At 41.0% G+C, this 19531-nt stretch overlaps 2 protein-coding genes across 7 annotated transcripts in view; one reads left to right on the forward strand and one right to left on the reverse strand.

Moving 5' to 3' along the window:
* The window catches only part of WASHC3 (WASH complex subunit 3), a 31013-nt gene extending 16214 nt beyond the window's left edge, over window positions 1-14799 (reverse strand). For 2 of the 4 annotated variants that reach the window (XM_040984368.1, XM_040984382.1), the window contains exons 1-5: window positions 14664-14799; window positions 14069-14167; window positions 11113-11178; window positions 8135-8233; window positions 4023-4130 (exon numbers count right to left, since the gene is read on the reverse strand). In XM_040984368.1, the coding sequence (XP_040840302.1) occupies window positions 4023-4130; window positions 8135-8233; window positions 11113-11178; window positions 14069-14167; window positions 14664-14714 (423 nt within the window). In that variant the 5' untranslated portion in view covers window positions 14715-14799. Of the gene's footprint in view, window positions 1-4022; window positions 4134-8134; window positions 8234-11112; window positions 11179-14068; window positions 14168-14663 lie in introns of all 4 variants that reach the window. The other 2 variants (XM_040984358.1, XM_040984377.1) reach the window with 1 other exon arrangement.
* A 169-nt stretch (window positions 14800-14968) lies between these two features.
* On the forward strand, window positions 14969-19031 carry LOC121159354 (serine/arginine-rich splicing factor 1-like). Of its 3 annotated transcripts, none has more exons than XR_005884356.1 (3): window positions 14969-15184; window positions 16303-17628; window positions 18529-19031. XR_005884356.1 is itself a non-coding variant. In XM_040984390.1 (3 exons), the coding sequence occupies exons 2-3, from the start codon at window positions 16380-16382 to the stop codon at window positions 17529-17531; spliced, it is 762 nt and encodes a 253-aa protein (XP_040840324.1). In that variant the 5' UTR covers window positions 14969-15184; window positions 16303-16379; the 3' UTR covers window positions 17532-19031. The 3 variants fall into 3 exon arrangements, 2 of the variants coding, with proteins under 2 accessions (XP_040840324.1, XP_040840317.1); XM_040984390.1 differs by having other exon boundaries at window positions 16303-17118; window positions 17509-19031; XM_040984383.1 differs by having other exon boundaries at window positions 16303-19031.
* The last annotated feature ends 500 nt before the right edge of the window (window positions 19032-19531 follow it).

The raw sequence follows: 19531 nt of genomic DNA on the forward strand, positions 1-19531 counted from the left end.
GTTCAGGGATAGCCCTAGGATCCTGGAAGGGGAAGTTTTCAAGGTAGTTTAGAGGAAAGCAAAAAAGTTACAGTTAATGCTAATACCCAGAGTTAAGTCTGGAAAGACAAATCTTGCTTATGTAGTCTGCAGGACCATCTCTGTCTTCCTAGCTAAACTGAATGATGTGGTCTATAGATTCTAGCACCTTGTAACAGAGAACAAATTGGAAGGACCTGAGAAACATTTTTCTGCCCCCTGTCTTTACTAGGATAAAATGATTTTAAGCAATAGTTTAGGAAGGAAGTGGGGATAAAGTTACAAGACTGTAGAGCGGCTTACGAAACACTGAGATACTACTGAATGAAAGAAAGCTCTACATTTCAAACACAGAAAAAACTGAGCAGAAGTGGAATCACAGATAAAAGGCACTACCAGGGAGCAGCTGACTTGGTATCTTCATTTTTGCTAACATAAAAAAATTCCCTAAAAACTGGAATGCATGCTTCTAAAAATCCTTACTTGCTTCGCCGTAGCAAAGCATACAACAGGTGGTAAACTATGCGGATCACACACCAACAAAGTAGAACTCCTTTGATGAATCATACTGAAGTCAGTCTTTCTAAATTTTCACAAGTGGATAAGCAAGAGAAATCTTCGCTAATCTCTGAAGTTGAGACAAACTGGGTAATTCTTAGTGAAATCTGTAATCTTATTGGGAAAGTGAGGTTGCCTCCAGAATTAACTGAGGTGGCAGCTCCTTATGGTCAGTGGTCATATTTATTTTTTTCTATATAGATTCCCTCTGAATACTGTTTTCTTGCAGTAACACTTAAGAAACTGAACCACTTTAGAATAAACTACAGGGCCCAGCTAAATTCCTGACTGCTAAATTCCTCGTCTTGAACATACCAGGATCGCATATGGATGCTGGTTCTATTCCCAGCGGTCCCACTTCCCATCCAGCTCCCTGCTTGTGGCCTGGGAAAGCAGTCAAGGATGGTCCAAAGCCTTGGGACCCTGCACCCACCTGGGAGACCCGGAAGAAGTTCCTGGCTCCTGGCTTTGGATCAGCTCAGTTCTGGCTGTTGTACCCACTTGGGGAGTGATTCAACGGATGGAAGATCTTCCTCTCTGTCTCTCCTCCTCTCTGTATATCTGACTTTCAAATAAAAATAAATAAATCCTTTTTAAAATAAATAAATAAACTACAATTACAACACCAACATAAAAAATAGGAAAGTATACTTGGAGTACACAAATAACTACCTAGTTTTTTTTTTTTTTTTTTTGCATTACGAATAGCAGAACTGAATAATTTAATTCATATATTGCAACAGGTTCTGGTATTGTCATCTTTTCTAGAAGTTCCAAGTTGTAGAGGAAAGGAGAGGTGGTCTGAAAACCAGTTGACTAATGAGTAGGTGTCATGTGGACGGGCCCAAAGGGATGGCTGACGTCCTGGGTGGGAGACGGTGTGGTTTCATCCACTGACCCGAAACAGAATGAAGTTTAAAACTTACAAATTCTTTATTTTTCCTAGTTTTACGATTAGCATTTTTAGATGTGACTGATGGCAGGTAATTGAAGCCCTAGAAAGTGAAACTTTAGATAAATGAGGACTGCTATTTCAAAGTGATTCTAAGATATAATCTTTTATGTAAGACTTCAGGGCATTCTTACGGAACAGAGTTTCCTATTTCCTATTTTATGTAGGTTAGGTAAGCTGAGACCAATATAAAAAGCCTTTCTGAGTCACTCTGCAGCGTTTTCTTTTGTGAGACTATCATTTTAAACAGTCTATATTTGAGGCTTGGCCTTCCTGGGCTCTAGCTTTAAAATACAGTCATTGTGATTCATACTCAAACTAGTTTGGCTTTATTCCTATTAAAAAAAAAAAAAAAAAAAAAAAACCTCTTAGGCATTTTCATCCTAAAATCTAGTTTTCTTTTCTGGAGCCAGAGTCCAGGATATTAGTGTTAGTGAAGAATTTTGATAGGAGCTAATCTATTCCTTCTGAGTTTCAAAGAGAATACTCTTTGTTTTTAAGTTACTCTGGTGATTTGCCAAAAAACAAACAAACAAACAAACAAACAAAGCTGCCAGGAACAGGGACTAGTGTGGTGGTGCAGTGGGTTCATTTGTTACTTGTTACCCTGGCATCCTATATCAGACAGGAAGGCTTCTGTTGAATCTCCTTGTAAGTGTGCCTGCGAAAGCAGTGCAAAGTGACTGCAAGGACTTGGGCCCTGCCATCCCCGAGGGAGACCTGGTTGTCGTCCCAGGTTCCTGCCTTGGGCCAGGGCCAGGCCCGGGGCTTTGTACCTCTATAGGGAGTAAACCAGAGCAGGCAAGATTTCTGTTTTGGGCCCAGTGTGATGACTCAATTGGCTAATCCTCCCGCTGCAAGCACAGGGATCCCATAAGAGCATGGTTAGTATCCCAACTACTCCACTTCCAATCCAGCTCCCTACTTACAGCCTAGGAAAACAGTGGAGGATTGCCCAAGTCCCTGGGACTCTATATGTGTGCGGGAGACCCAGAACACGCTCCAGGCTTCAGATAGGCTCAGCTCTAGCCTTCATGGCCATTTGTAGAGCGAACAAGAGAATGGAAGATCTTTCTGTCTTCCCTTCTCTCTGTAAATCTACTTTTCCAATAAAAATAAATAAAGAAGACAAACAAAAGAAACAAAGAGGGCCTGGCAGCAGTGTGGCCTAGCGGCTAAACGCACCTCTCCTTGAACGCACCAGGATCCCATATGGGCTCCAGTTCTAATCCCGGCAGCTCCACTTCCCATCCAGCTCCCTGCCTGTGGCCTGGGGAAAGCAGTCGAGGACAGCCCAAAGCCTTGGGACCCTGCACCTGTGTGGGATACCAGGAAGAGCTCCTGGCTCCTGGCTTTGGATTGGCTCAGCTCCAGCCGTTGCCGCTGCTTGGGGAGTGAACCATTGGACAGAAGATCTTCCTGTCTCTCCTCCTCTCTATATATCTGCCTTTCCAAAAAAAAAAAAAAAAAAAAGAAAGAAAACAAAAGAAACAGAGAACTGTCTTATTCCCTTATTCCATTGGAAAAAAAAAAATCTCTTCCTCTTTCTGTTACTCTCCCTTTCAAATGAATAATTTTTTCTAAGTGTCATAGAGATAACTTTTCTCTTTTAATATCAGTTTTTGTTTGGCGTGACAAGAATAATTTTCGATTAACAGAAAAATGATGCTCAGCTAGCTCTTGAATCATCAGAGGACTTTGTACAAGAATGAAAGTAACTATGTTATTATGGCGAATTACAAATATTCTGAAAACACATAATTTTAAAAGCACTATCTGGCATGGCCTAGAGAATTCATTTCTGTCGTACAAATGAACATTGCAACAAAAGTATTCCTTTTTTGAGGGGTAGCGGGGGGGGGGGGGAGGAGGGAGAAAGAATAATACATGTTTATTATAAACTCCGGAATATTCCATAAAGTGATATTTATCATGGAAAGCAATGTTGGCAGTGAGTGTGGCAGTCATGTTTCCACAGCTGTGTCTGAAGGTTCAGAAAACTGAGCCCCCACCCATCGGGAGGCACCAGGCTCCCCCAGACACTAGGTCTCATAGATCACCACTGATCTTGGTCTCTGGTTGGCCAGGAAAATTTCTCAGATCCGTCACACTTTAGTTATGGGTCAGCCAAAAGTATTCTAAAGAATATATGTCAGTATATGAGAATTAAGCTATAGTAAATTGTTTTCTAAATGAATAATCCTTTCATTATTTGCTGATTCAACCAAGATCTGCAAAGAAAATTTTGTGTAAAGCAAAAACGTAACATAAATCTATCTTAAACTATGCTAACTTTAAGCATGCTAATTAGAAAGCTGTCACTTGCAGTAACTTTTTATCAGGGTATTAAAACAGGAAAGAAGCAAGAGAACAGAAAACTTGGTCACTCAGCTTGGCGGTTTTCTTAGACTGAAAAAAATAACAATGAAACCTCCAGGGTTATTAATTTCAAATAAGGTTACTGAACAGAAAAGACAAGACTAAATTAACTTACCACTTGAACCATTTTAAGATATCTGGCGTATCTTGGATCCTTGGCTACAGTTACAATATTTTCTGCTGATACCTCATTTTCCTGGGGTCCAGACTCTTGTACACTATTCTGCTGTAGAGAGTATTTGGTGTAAATCTTCAGTCAGTTCACAAAAGGGATTCTTCAAGTTACTTACAATTTTATAATCTTTTTAATTACATGACAATTGGTATATAGAACAAAATCACACTTCTGAGTTTAAATACCAGTATTTATGGGATACATGCTTCCAAATATTTATAGATACTTAAATATGACTTCAGAGGAAGTTATACTTAACAAATGTTCCTTAAAACACAATTATACTCATGGCATGCAAAAACATATTTTTGCTTTACTTGGCCACCTCAGAGTCTTCACACAAAACATGAATAACAACAAGATATATTATTTCAATGGAACTTTTAATGATGCCAAAAAAAACCCACTTGTCAATTTATCAATTCTGAAAGAGAATTTATCTCAGTGGTATCCATCATCTACTGAACTCTTCATTTACAAGTCACTTTATTCTAAGTGGACATGCCTATTTTAACTTTTTAGAAAGCACTGCCTGCAGAACTGGTGGGAAAGAACCATTTTTCAGACAAAACTTCTGCACATTTCAGCTGCTGATAGAACCAACAGTGTAATGGTGTTCACACAGCAGTTAAGACTAAATAAAATGAACTAGCAACATAAAACACTGTAGAATGGTGTTTTTTTAGAGCAAAAGGTGCTTTCATTATACAGGCAGTCCTCATTTTGCCTGTTACTGTGTACCCGGTGCTTGTCTCTGCTGGAATCCTGTCATTAATAAAGGACACAGGTATATAATATTTGAATTTTCTATTAAATTATATATTCAGAATCACTTTCATGAATACCATTCATTATCAGCACATAAACATTATGAGGAAATTCTTTAATAAATAAACTCAATTCTGTATCTCAGTATCTAAGATTAAATGCATAAAAACTAGTATATATCCTCCTTTATTCTTTAAAATGAATTTTGCTTAAATAACTGAAATACAAATTTAATCTGTCAAAAATTCTGAAACAAACATCCAAAAATTTTCAAGTTTTTCCAATTATATGATACTAAGTATTACAAAAGTGAGTGTATCTATATTTAAACCTACATATTTACCTCTGTGTATACTTACCTGTATTATATGTAAACACAAAAATTCAAAACATTACTAATGAAGCACAAAATTTAAATGTATCCAAGTATGTTTTTAAACAAATAGATTTCAACTCAGCTATTAACTCTGTTCTAATAACCAAGACCTCAGCAAGGTTTAATTATATGATGCCGTACAACTTGCCTATTTGGATAACCAACTAAATCCTCTGTCACATCTCTCAGCTGCCCTTCATTTTACTCTCAAATCAACTTCAATCTGTACAACTGGATGTTCTATTACAAATACTAAAATGTGAACCATGAAGTTAAAGTTACACAAAAAAATGTGTACAAAAACCCTTTTGACTCAAGCATAGATTAGAGATGGTGATAAATGGATGACTTTCCCTAAAAATGTATAATTATTATTTATCTGACTACTGAGATGACAGTAAGGCAAATGGGAACTTAGTGTTAAGCCTATTTCAAAAATATTTCACATAACAAGCTAGTGACAATGAAGGAGGAATGTGAAGTTGACTTACATATTAAGAAAATAGTGAACAGTCTATTAAACTACCAATACTTATCAGTTTTACAATCAATCATACAATTTTATTATTTTTTAAATTAAGTAGCCAACAGATCTTTATAAATCATCTAGGGAAATTAATGTTCAATGACAGAATAAAACTGTCAGAGCTATACCAGATCACTTGTGAAGCAAATTAGGAAATTTATCTGTGATTATTGTATTAAATTTTTGATGACACATTTTAGGCAAAGACTAACAACAGTATAAAAGTTTTAAAATCCAAGTATGTATCATAGATGAAATTTAAAGACAGATGATACTTAAAAGTTCTGGAGAACTATATGACAATGCTACCGAAGAATGAATGAGTGGAAACATTATATTAATATTGTTTACAGATGTCATTTCAGAAAAAGGATGGTCTTTGTAGACAAGCTTGTCAAACCCTTACAACAGCTGGATTTCCACATGTACATTATATAAAAACACATTCCATCATAATGGAATTCATTATATAAATTAAACTGAGGTTACATTTTCTAATATCTAAGTATAGCATAAATGATCACTGAGTTCATTTCTTAAATAATACTATATCTAAACACAATTACTCCTTGATATGGGGGATTGGTGCCAAGCAGCCCCAAGGATACCAAAGAGCATATATGCTCAAAGCCCTTATATGAAATGGTGTAGTTCTTCCATACAACTCATACTATTCTTCCATATATTTTACAATGCAAAATAGCTGTTCATACTTATTGTTCAGAAATTTTTTTTAAAAATGTCTGTACATAGTCAGTACAGACACAATTAAAAGAATATTTCTGAACTATAGATAGCTGAGTCCATAGATGCAGAACACAGAATCCACTATACAAGGCACCCTCCTAGGGCTTCACACATCTTCATTATGTTTAATGAACTGAATGCCGGTACCAGAGACGGTGTAATGTAATACAGCAGATATGAGCTAGATTTCTTGGCAGTAGGTTGCCTGGGTTAAATGTCAGCTCTTATGTTACTGTTTGACCTTCAGCAATTAATTTAAGCCTTTGTGTACCTTACATGACACATGCATAAAGAAGGATTGTTTATAAGTACTTAAATTATATGGCTATTATGAAGTTAACATGGGTTATGTTATAGAAATCACCTAGACATGCAAGCCATGGCAAACAGTAAACACACTTTAAGTGTTAGCTATTGTGATTACCAACATCATTGTGATCTGAAACAATCCCAAATCTAGGCAAAAATGAAGACTTAAATTACATTGGAAGTTAGTCGCTTAGTGATTACTTGAGGTTGGATTTTATTACCCAACTGAGAAACAGCAGCGTTTCCATTCTCCATGAACAAATGAGCTGCAAACTTTACAGACAAATGGTATATTTATTATCCGTAGCTCTTAAATTTCAAGAGCCTAAAAACGACCTAGGGAACTTGTGAAAATACAGACTGATTCAGTAGTTTTGGAGAGGAGGCAGAGACTCTTCAAATCTAACAAATCCAAAGTCTATGCCCTTGCACCTGGTCCAAGATGCATCCCTGAGTAGCAGGGCTCTGATGGACAACAGAACTATGGTTCCTCTACTGTGTATAATAAAAGCACTGATTTTTTTAAAAAGTTATAAAATTAAAGAATGTCAAGACTTTTCAGAAATAACTCAAGGATTTATGGTGAGCCAAATGACATATCTGAGATTCATTTAGGGAAGTATCAAAAAGACAGATGAAGCAATTGTAGAAAGAAAAGTCTTAACTGGTGAATTCAGGAAATGGGTATTTGAGTATTCATTATTCCATTTTGTGTATGTTTCAAAATTCTACATTGAACATTTTAAAGCTATGTTCTCATAGGAACTTAGACTGATCTTGGTTTTTACAGGCAAAGGAAATGTTAACTGCAGGAAGCCTTTCAAAATAAAAAAAAATTTTTTTTCACTCCATAATCTTTCAAGTTTTTACAATCTTTACATTAAAACTTAGGTTCGGGCCCAGTGATAGCATAGTGGTTAAAGTCCTCGTCTTGCACGTGCTGGGATCCCATATGGTTGCCGGTTCTAATCCTGGCAGCCCTGCTTCCCATCCAGCTCCCTGCTTGTGGCCTGGGAAAACAGTTGAGGACGGCCCAAAGCCTAGGAACCCTGCACTCATGTGGGAGACCCAGAAGAGCTCCTGGCTTCAGATCGGCACAGCTCCAGCCATTGTGGCCACTTGGGGAGTGAATCAGCGGACAGATCTTCCTCCCTGTCTCTCCTCCTCTCTGTATATCTACCTTTCCAATAAAAATAAATAAATCTTAAAAACAAACAAACAAAAAACTTAGCTTCACCTACTTTTCTTCCTTCCAGCCTGCTAGGTAGGTCTGCCAGGAACAGTGAAGGAGAGCTGCTCCTGCTTCCCGAACTTTAAATGACTTACTTGTGATGGCTCCAGAGCAGTTTCAGAACGTGAGTCATTTGTGACACTTACAGCAGACACTTCAAATCTGACTTCATCCAGGCCTGGGATGGAAGACAACTGAGAAAAGAAAGCCAGTGTTGGCATCTCAGGACAGCAGTAGGTGCATAATTTTATGCTGTGATTTTTTTTTACATGTGTATTTTCTAACAGCTATTTTAAGTTAATGCAACTTTTTTAGGTTTATAATCTCTGATCTTTAATTTTCCATATCACAAATTAAAAGTGAATTACAATGATAAATAAAATGCTTTTGAAGAATTTTTTAACAATTAAATTTTCCTTGACCACTCTTTTAAGTTATCCTTAAAATATTGAAATCTTTTTGTGTAAGGACTGAAAGTATGGGGTTTTGTAGTAGTATTAAGTTCTAGTTCAACCACTTGCAAGCTGGGACATTTTGTCAATCTCCCATGTCTCAATAAGATGCTCACCTGGGAAGTGGGGACTCAGAGGAAGTGCCTTACAAAGCTACTATAAAATTTTGTTAAAAATGTTTTGTAAGCAGAAGATCTTTGGTGCATATTTAAGTTTAAACTATCTGGGGTATGATGGAACTCTTGTCTTTACACTTTAATGTATAACAGCTCATTCTTTTGTCTTTCTTCAAACGTTTACTGCCGAATATTACTAAAATACATTTCTTGTGTATTAAAAAACGGGCATACCATCAGCATTTGAACACAAAATGGGTAAGCATGTCAACCTAAAATCATTAAGCATTTCAGGTTACCATCTCATGACTTATGCTAACCCTTTTCTTCCCCAATTTCATCTTGCCATTAATGATAAACATTTTTTCAGATATTTGGTTAACTTAGGGAAAAAACTATGGCCATGGGAAAAAAGCTAACTTGTTCAAATGGTAACCTAATATGTGACCCTGGACTCAACTCCATGAGAATTCCTCAAACATTAAAATGAGTCAGACACTCACAACAAAGATGAAAAAATTCAACAGTAATAAGGGCTTAAGTAGGATTACTCATTGAGAACTGCTGACAGCTATCACTTCTCTAACACAGTGACGATGAACCCGTTTCAGGTAGGTATGGCTGCTAGAATAAGGAACATGTTCATGGCCAAGCACCCTGAACTTCAAGCAAGAGAAATGTGAGAGCAACACTTGTTGACGTCCCTAACACTGCATTCTGGTCATAATTCTAAAAAGACTAATACCATTTGCCCTCTCCATACAGGTTCAATAAATAATTTCAAGGTTAAATTTCCTGGGGTAAAAGGGCAAAGTCACTTGAAAAAGGTCTGTTCATTTCTTTTGTCCATTTCTTCACAAGGTTTTTTTTTTTTTCCTTTCCCTGGGTTTCTGAAGTTCTTTGTAAATCCTGGATATTAGTCCCCTATCACTTGTGTAGTATGCAAAAATTTTCTCCCATTTTGTTGGTTGCTTCATTGAAAAGAAAGAAGATTCAAATGCTAACAGACATACAATAAGATGCCATCAGGGAGATACAAATGAAAATTTCATTGAGGTACCACCTAACTCCAGTGAGACTGGCCTACATTCAGAACTCTACTAGCAACACCTGCTGGCGTGGATGTGGGGAGAAAGGCACCCTCCTTCACTGCTGGTGCGAGTGCACTCTAATACAACCACTAAACAATATGAGAAAATCAGCCAGGGGGTGGCAATTAGAGGGGGTGGAAGTCTCAGACTTTACAGAATTGTACCATAAAATTTAAAGTTTAAAATAAAAATCTTAAACAAAAAAAGGGCAAAGTCACAAATAAAAGTGTATCCATTACCTGATAGGCAGGAAAAATATATGAATGTTTTAAAAAACCTAATTAAATTAAATATGTCACCGTCGTTTATCAAATCTATTAGTTCAAAATAGCATTCTACTTTTCCTGAATATCTCTCAAAATCCATGATATCAAAATAGGTACTGTTACATGTCTCTACTTTCAAAAACAGCAGGATTTCCTATAAAATATTTAAATATATCTTTATAGTATATTATGTTTTGTACCTTTCTCTGTGCCTAGCAGGCTACAATACATTTAAACAGCAGAAACTTAAACTTATACCTGTTACTAAGGGAGTATACTACTGTGATAATTGGTAGAAAAATGGCTGGAGGGGAAGTAGGAAGGGAAAATGGGGAAGGGAGGGATAAACTCTTATGTCGACAAAACCATATTGTGGAAACTAACAATAAAAATAAAATCAGGATCAGTTCAACAGCTGATTAAAAGAAAACTGCTTCATTTTAACAGTAAAAAAAGAATGGGTTCTGCTCCTTGGCACTTGAAAATTATCGGGCCCAGCGGTGTGGCCTAGCGGCTAAAGTCCTTGCCTTGAACACCCCGGGGATCCCATATAGGCGCTGGTTCTAATCCCGGCAGCTCCACTTCCCATCTAGCTCCCTGCTTGTGGCCTGGGCAAGCAGTCGAGGATGGCCCAGAGCCTTGGGACCCTGCACCTGTGTGGGATACCCGGAAGAAGTTCCTGGATCCTGGCTTTGGATTGGCACAGCAGCGGCCATTGCACTCACTTGGGGAATTAATCATTGGATAGAAGATCTTCCTGTCTCTCCTCTCTGTATATCTGATTTTGTAATAAAAATAAAAAGAAAATTATCTGATATGATCTCTGAATTTTGCACTGGAGACATCTTTTTTTTTTTTTCAAAACAATGTAATTTTGAATTTCCCATCAATGAAGTGAACTGTGTTAACACTACAGTTGGTTGGCATGTTATTTACATTATTTTTTGGCTAATATAATGAAAGGAATCGAAAGGCATGTACACACTTAAATAGACTCGGCTAATGCTTCACGGTGAATACCAGAACATTATACCACTTCATAGATGCAGCAGATAAGTGGAGTTCATTTTCAAATGCAATGAAAGTATGACTGAAAAAACTGGCACATACATTGTGCTTTATACTACAAATTATTCAGAAATACAAACCTTTGCGTCTAAAATATTGAGAGTTGTTTCAATTTGTTGAATACGTAGAGAAAGGTTTGCCAGTTTCTGAAAAATAAAAATTTAGAGACAAGAATAAAGTCCACGGTTAACTCTGTGGTTCAATGGGCTAAGTCGCTGTGGGGCACGCTGACAATCTATATCAGAGCGTGATTTGAGCTCCAGCTGCTGGCTTCATCTCCAGCTCCTTGCTAATGCACCCAGGAAAGCAGCAGAGCACGACGGAAGTCCTTGGTCCCCCTGCCTCATGGGAGACCTGGATGGAGTTCCAGGCTCCTGGCTCTGCCTTTACCTAGCTCCAATCACTGTGGCCATTTGAGAAGTCACGAGCAGATACGAGATCTCTCTGTCATCTCACCCTTCAAATATAGAAATTTTTTAAAAACAAAACAGAGTCTATAAACACAAGTTCGAAAATAAAAGCAATTATGATTTAAATATGTGTCACTTTTTGATAACCAACTGTCCAAACCCATAACTAGGAATGGAAACTCAAGTATCTATACTGGATCTTAGCCAAAAGGCTAAGAAGCGATGAAACTCAAGTGTCTAACTGTTTTCATTAGAATATTTCACAGGTAATTCATAAAATAATATTCATTGACAAAGAAAACTCATTTTCAACTTTAGCAAACTCACTGTTACGCACTAAACAATCATAGGGGTTGGAATATCAACTCAACCTAAGGAATCTTTTGGTCATTCCTATAGCCCCAGTTCCTGGAACAATACCGGACACTTAACAGGAGCATAATAATTACTGGATGATGAATGAAGGGATTCTTCACTGAAAACAAGAATAAAAACTAGGCAAGAGAACCTGGAACAGACTCTACTTTTAAAATTACTTAGATAGACAAGCATTCTATAATTAATCCCAAATTCAAAGTCCCAAATTTGAAGTGTAAAAGGGTAAAACAGTAATATAAAATTGAAATGTAAGCAATTCTTTCCTACACTCACACACGTCCTCCAAAATCTCATGCAAATACAAAATCTGTACCAAAATAAACATAATTTAATTCCATTTTCTACAGACTTTTTAAAGTACCCTCCAGTGGATATGTGTGTGCATCCCAACACAAACAAAACTAACATCATAAAATACAATCCATATTTAAAACCTATTTTTTTTGCCTTTTTACATTCTTTTTTTTTTTTTTAAAGTTATTATTCCATGATACAGCTCCATAGGCTCTGGGATTTCCCTTGCCCCCTTTCCCAAATCCCTGTTCCCCCTCCCAGCAATAATTTCTCCCATGTCATACTCCTTCACAATCAGTCATAAGTCCATCATTCTGCTATTTAAGTGTATCCTGACATTGCAAGCATGGACAATGGCAGAGAGTCCAGCATCCTACTGTCAAGATAGATTCAACAGTTCTGGTACACTTGCTCCATGAAGGTTGGCCAGTTCCTGATCTGGCAGACACACGGTATTCAGACTGCTTTCTAGGTTTTTGCTAAGACTGAATAATAAGCAGGACTTCAATATACTGAGAAATGATCGTTTTTGACAACAACCAGAAAGAGTACAAAATCTGAAGCTGGCCACAGAGAAAGCAATTCCTTAAAGCATGCTTATTTTTAAAATGGGCATTTTATATTAGGAAGTTTTATTAGAAAGAAAACATTAGAGGCTGCCATAGTGGCTTGCAGAAGATTCTCTGCCAGCAGCACCAGCATCCCATATGGGTGCGCTGGTTCCTGTTCCTACAACTCCACTTTTTTTTTTTTAATATTTATTTTGCAAAGGCAGATTTACAGAGAGGAGAGACAGAGAAAGATTTTGCATCCATTGGTTCACAAAGGGGTGCAACAGCTGGAGTCTAACCAATCTAAAGCCAGGAGTGGCCTGGGAAAGCAGCAAAGGATGGGTCAAATGTTTGGGCACCTGCCCCTACATGGGAGGCCTGGCTCCCAGCTTTGGAGTAGGTCAGTTCCGGCCATTTTGGCCTCTGGGAAAGTGAACCAGCAGATTCAAGACCTATCTTTCCCTCAATGCGTAAATCAGCCTTTCCAATAAAAACAAATAAATCCTGGTGTTTTTTTTTTTGCTTGTTTTTTTAAGAAAAATACTAGAATCTTTTTTTAATGACACCACAGCTAATTTTACCCTTTATTGCTACAATTTGCTTATGTGGCAGCTTTTATATGAGCGTGAGCAGGTTAATAAAATGCATCATTGCTGGCAGTGGGCTTCTGATATAGTTAATAAAATGTGTCAGCAGTGGGTTCGGATCTGGTGGGGATGTCACCACGCCTGTGTTCCATGTAAAAGTGCTCAGAGCTCCAGCTCTGTGACCTTTGCGCTAATGCGCGCCCTGGAAACTGTGGCTGATGGCTCAAGTATATGAGTTCCTGTCATTCAAGGGGGATCCTCAGATTGGGTTGTGGACTTTATCAATGGGCATATTTTTTTCTTCTGTCTTACTGGAAAACCAGGAAAGATTTTGCTGTTTAGTGGCCAGTGTTGTGGTAGAGCTGTGGCCCAGCTCGTTAAGCATGTACTTCGGATGCTGGCATCCCATATACAATGCAGTATCCGATGGGGTCCTAACTCCTGTACTTCCGTTTCCTGGGAAGGTGGCAGCAGATGACCCACGCATATAGGCCCCTGCCCACCGTGTGCGAAGACCAGGGCCCTCGTCTCTTCCCACGGCAGCCCCCATCATTCTCTGCCCTTTTGTCTTTGAATAAACTGAATACATTTTAAGAAAAAAAGGTTCTGAGAATTAGATTTTTTTTTAAAAAAAAAACCAGCTAGATTAAAAACAAGATCCCATGTTCATCAGATTGCTGAGTCTGCAGAGCCTGGTACTGGGCAGATCCCCGACTGTGTGGCAGGAGCGCCTATAGGGGAACACAGGCTGCTACCGCACGGGGCAGCCGCCCAGAGCCACGTGACTCTCCTCCACCCCCACATCACAGGACCTACCTCCTCACACACGGTAGAAAAGCGGTTGAGGAACTGCACAGTGTGCACCACAAACTGGTTTAGAAAGGCCACCGTTCTCTTCTGTTGAATAGCAGGCACCTGTGTCGTGTAAAAACAGACAGGTCTGGGCAGAAGGAACGCAGGCCGGCCAACCCCCGGACTCAGGCCTCCCGCTGGGACATTTTGTTATGTGACGTGAATTCGTAGGACTGTCAAGCTTGTTTTCCTCAACGGGGATGTCTCGGGGCAAAGTTTGAGGACGGGGCTCTAGATCCACCAGGACGGCGTCTATAACGCTCACACTAAACTTGGGGACTAACTAAAGCATTCGGTTCAAAGGTCGCAGCCAGTCGCCATCTCCGGCGGGGAAGTTATGGCTGAAGGGGCACACGCACCGCCTAGGCTCTGTTACAGGAAGGTGCACCGCGGCGCCCTCTCTCCCAGGTCGGCGGAAGAAGGGTTTCGGGCCAGTTTGGGGCCTGGAGAAGCTGGGCTGAAGGGGAAGGGGGTCTCCCTAGGCTTAGGATTAACATCCATTCCCCGGCCTCCTTCGCCTCCCCGGCCGCCGGAAGTTCTACTCGGTCTTTTTACAAACCTTGGTCAGGTCTATGCCTGACCCCATGAGGGGAAGCCCGTCCTCATCCATCTCCTCGGCGGGCGGGAGACCTAATTTACCCACAAGTCCCTCCCCGAGAGAGCCCGCCCAAGCCGGTAATGGCGTGCCCTACACCTCCTCCAGTCACCGCCTCCGAGGGCCTGACCCGCCGGAAGGAAACGCCTCCCCGCCAATCACTCCTCGTTCAGGGAGAGTGCCGCTTCCGCCCCGCATTCTGGGAACGGTAGTTTTTGGTCGAGATTGTGACATCACTACTTCCGGGGGGCCGCCTGCCGCCAGTCCGTCTTCCTGGATAGTAAATTCTTAAAACAGCGTGGAGGGGCCGAAAGCACGGCCAAGAATTGGCACGTTTGAAGTTATTCCTACTTAGTCCTGTCTGTCTGTAAACAGCTGTGTCACTCGAACAACTTTTTTTTTGTTTTTAATCCTACTAATTTGCTAGGCCTGCGGGAAATATTGAGTCAGATAGAGCCAGCTGAACTGGAGACTCCTGTTCTCAGGTAAGACCTATTTGCAAAGAGCTTTAGCCTTATCATAAGCTGTGGCAGGTGCTGCAGGTGCGGCGCAAACCTGTGCAGCTGACCGACGGATGGACGTGTCATCCAAAAGAGGGCCACAGCGATTCAGAAAAACCGTTGCACCTGCAATTCGAAGAGCTTGGCTCGGATTGTGACCGTGCGGAAACGGTTTCCCAGCACTGCTCCCTGGAGCAAAATCTCCCTCACGGGGGGTTGAAACCCGTGCTCTGTGCCATCGGTTCGCTCCACGTGGAAAGGTGAAGACTTGGAGACACACGCAGTGTAGGGCAGACACACGTGGCAGGCACAAGTGCAAACAAAATGCCCGTGAAGGCTGTGGGCGCGCACACACAAGCACGAGTCTCTACCTGGGTCCACCCAGAAACACTGGGACGCCTTACGTCCTCTGGGGGCGCGGGAAAAGGGGGCTCCGGAGCCGTCCAGCTTTAGCAGGGTGTTAGTGTGTGGTGGCCCTTTGTAGGAACGAGGCCCACAGGCCCGACAGGCCCGAGAGGCCCGAGGGAGCGTGATATGTAGGTGAAATGCAAAGTTGTTTGCTTTTTGGCCAAACAGGAAGTCCCAGGAGTGGATGAAGGTAGGAAATGAGGTGTGGGAGAGGAAAAGGCAAGTGAGACTGAAGGCGGATTAAACTAAGTGAGCGCCTCTGCTGAATGAATTTAGAAAGGTGAATTTTAACTTGCCTTGCCATTCAGAATTATGAGCCAAAGTTTTAAAAATTAATCTTTTTGAAAAATGTATTTCTTGGGAGCAATGTTAAAGCCATTTTGTGCCGTTGAGCTAGGCCGTGTGAGCACTGGTGTGTGCTCTCCGTCCCGTTGTGCGCCCTGCTTAAAGCCTCGGGAAATGGAGCGCAGGATGGGCCAAGTGGTTGGGCCTTTGCCATCCGTGTAGGAGATCTGGAAGAAACTCTGGACTTATACCTTCACACTGGCCCTGCCCTGACCAGTATGGTTATCTGGGCAGTGAACCAGCAAATGGAAGATCTCTCCGTGTGTGTGTGTGTGTGTGTGTCTTAGTAACTATGCCTTCTAATGAATAAGGGAACCTTGCAATAAAAAATTTAAATGTATTTATTTCAGTGCTGCTGCCAGCTGACTTGGTGGGAAGGCCTCTCCTGCTCGCGTCCGCGCTCGTCACCGTCGCCGTCGCCCTCGCCATGTCCAGAGGTGGTGTGAACCGTGGCCCAATGTGGAACAGCGACTGCAGCATCTACGTGGGCAACTTACCCCCGGACATCCGAACCAAGGACATTGAGGCCGTGTTCTATAAGTACGGCGCCATCCGAGATATCGACCTCAAGAACCGCCGCTGGGGCCCGCCCTTCGCCTTCGTCGAGTTCGAGGACCCGCGGGACGCGGAGGACGCGGTGCACGAGCGCGACGGCTACGACTACGACGGGTACCGTCTCCGGGTCGAGTTTCCACGGAGCGGCCGCGGGCCTGGCCGAGGCGGAGGTGCAGGTGGATGGGGCGGAGCGCCCCGGGGCCGCTATGGCCCCCCATCCCGGCGGTCCGACCACCGCGTGGTGGTCTCTGGACTGCCTCCAAGCGGAAGCTGGCAGGATTTAAAGGATCACATGCGCGAGGCAGGCGATATATGTTATGCTGATGTCCACCGAGATGGCACCGGTGTCGTGGAGTTTGTGCGCAAAGAAGATATGACCTATGCAGTTCGAAAACTGGACAACACTAAGTTTAGATCTCACGTGGGAGAAACCGCCTACATCCGGGTGAAAGCTGATGGGCCCAGAAGTCCCAGTTCTGGAAGATCTCCATCTCGTAGCCGCCGTCGCAGCAGAAGCCGCAGCAGGAGCAACAGCAGGAGTCGCAGTTACTCCCCGAGCAGAAGCAGAGGGTCGCCCCGCTACTCCCCGCGTCATAGCAGATCTCGCTCTCGCACATAAGATGATTGGTTTGGTGACACTTTTTGTAGAACCCATGTTGTATACAATTATCCTTTACTCAGTACAATCTTTTCTTTCTTTTTTTTTTTTTTTAAATTCAAACAGTTTTTGTTCAGAGTGGGCTGGTGTTAAATCGCATTCTTGTGTAAAATCCCCTTGCTCCTAACAACTACATTCCCCTCATGCCTTTGATAAATTGTACTTTAAGGGATGCCATAGGCAGGATTGTTTCAATTTAGTTCATTCTCCATGCCCTTCAGGCTGCGATATTGTGATGTCTGTTGTGCTGATTTGTGTGAACTGGGATGCGGGGGCTGTTTGTGGTTAATCTTACCTGGGGATGTTCTTTTGTTTATCTTGCTTTTCACGTGTCTTTCTGTAGACATATCTGAAGAGATGGATTAAGGATGCTTTGGATTAAGGATTGTGGGAGCACATTTCAATCATTTTAGGATGGTCAAACGGAGGATTGAGGAGGATCAGAACAACAATGGAGGCAATGGTATGACTCCAAGTGCTATTGTCCCAGATGAAATTGGCAGTATTGACCTTATACTAAAATATAAGGGTTTAAAAATGAGTATGCTTACCTCAAAATACTTGCAAACTGCTTCTTAGTGCAGTTACCCTTGGCTACAATTGCAATGCTCTTTACCTGGGCAATTGTGGCATCACTGTATTGCCCATTTGGTAACAATTTATTTTGCTCCCCTCACCCACTCCCTATTTTTTGGTTTGTTGTAATAGGGACTAATGTGGGAAGAATTGGTTAATGTGTCACAAAAGCTTAGTTACAACTGTTATTTGTGACCTACTGTTGGTGTACGTGTGGGCACAGGGTGTCAGTGATTCCAACAAGACAGAGTATAGTATCAATACTGCTAAACCTGCATGTCCTCTGTGTGACTGATAGAGCATTGCTATATCATTTTTTAAAGACAAAATGAAAGCAGAATGTTGAATTCCAGCATTTTGGTGTAGATAATCTAGTCTCACCTTCCCCTTTAAAATAGTATTCATAATTGACTCATGTTTGAAACACTTTAATTTACAAGTTAAATTGCAAATGGGAGCTTTAGATTTAGTTTAGGCTTAGATGGGTAGCAATACCAGTTAACTTTACAACCGCATAACTTTGCAACCACAAAATCTGTAATGCGCTGTTAAGTAACAAATGTTGGCATTATCCATTGAACTGTAAATATTAGATGCTTCTTCAGTTAGTCTCTATGATGGTTAAGTTTCTAAAGTTTATCTGAAAACCATTCAGAAACTTGTTTTGGGGACTTTGCTAGTTATTGTTGTACATCTGTGAAATTGATGACAGACATAACTCATTCCCCAGAAACCCTTTTTGATGGCAGTATCTAACATTTTGCCTCCTCTGTTTTGGCTTTGCTAGTTATAAAGGTTTGGACTGGAGAGGGCTCACTGGATCCCAATGCTTGGCGCTGGATCATTGGATTCAAATCATAATGTGGATAAGATACGGAGGATGAATTACAAGGATTCATGGAATGGGATCAGATTTCCAGGAGCATGGGAGTGGATTCCTGCCCCAACCAAACCATATTCATGTGGATTTTTTTTTTATTCAACTTAATTGGCTATATATTCTTGTGAATTTTTAAAATTCCACTTAATTGGCTATTCCAAAGAATTTCTTTCCTTTTTTTTTTTTATGATGATTGGAGCCGTTAAGATGCACGACGGAATTGCGTTTTGCATTTTTTGGTAAAAGGAGCAAAGCGAGGACCTGGAGATAATACGCGGGAGCAATCTCCTTGGAAGGATTGTGCACGAGTAGATGGTAAACGTTCAAGGGGCAAAGGGAGGTTTGTTGAAAATAGTAATCAGTAAGTCACTTCTAAATTTAAATAAAGCAAAATTGAAGTTGAAAAATAAGTAGGTTTCCAATTAGCTGTTGCTGTTTTTCTTTGAAAAAAAATAAACATTTAAAAAAAATGTATTTATTTCTTTGAAAAGGAGACACAGAACTATCTCCCCTCTACTGGTTCACTCCCCAGATGCCTGCGGTAGCTGTGGCTGCACCAGACTGACTCCATCCGGGCTTCCTGCACAGGTGGCCGACCTCCTGAGCTGCTTGACCTGCTCCTCCCAGGGGGCTACAAGAGGGAGCGCAGCCAGCCCTGGAGCCCAAGTGCTCTGTTGCGGGATCTGGGCATCCCAAGAAGCATCTTAGCTGCTATGTCAAATCCCTGCCTCAACATGGCTTCTGTAGGCGATGCAAGTCATTTAAATGTTCTGAGCAAGAACAACATGTCTGAGATTTGTTAAAAAGTTATATGGTGGGGTGGATATTTATCGGAGAGGAAGAGAGACAGACATCTATCAAGATGGAATTCCCATCCACACTGGGTTACTCCCCAAAGGCCCCCAAAGCC

The sequence above is a fragment of the Ochotona curzoniae genome, unplaced genomic scaffold (genome assembly GCF_017591425.1).
Source record: "Ochotona curzoniae isolate NIBS_2020 unplaced genomic scaffold, NIBS_Ocur_1.0 contig_1014, whole genome shotgun sequence".
NCBI classification, from domain to species: Eukaryota; Metazoa; Chordata; class Mammalia; order Lagomorpha; family Ochotonidae; genus Ochotona; species Ochotona curzoniae.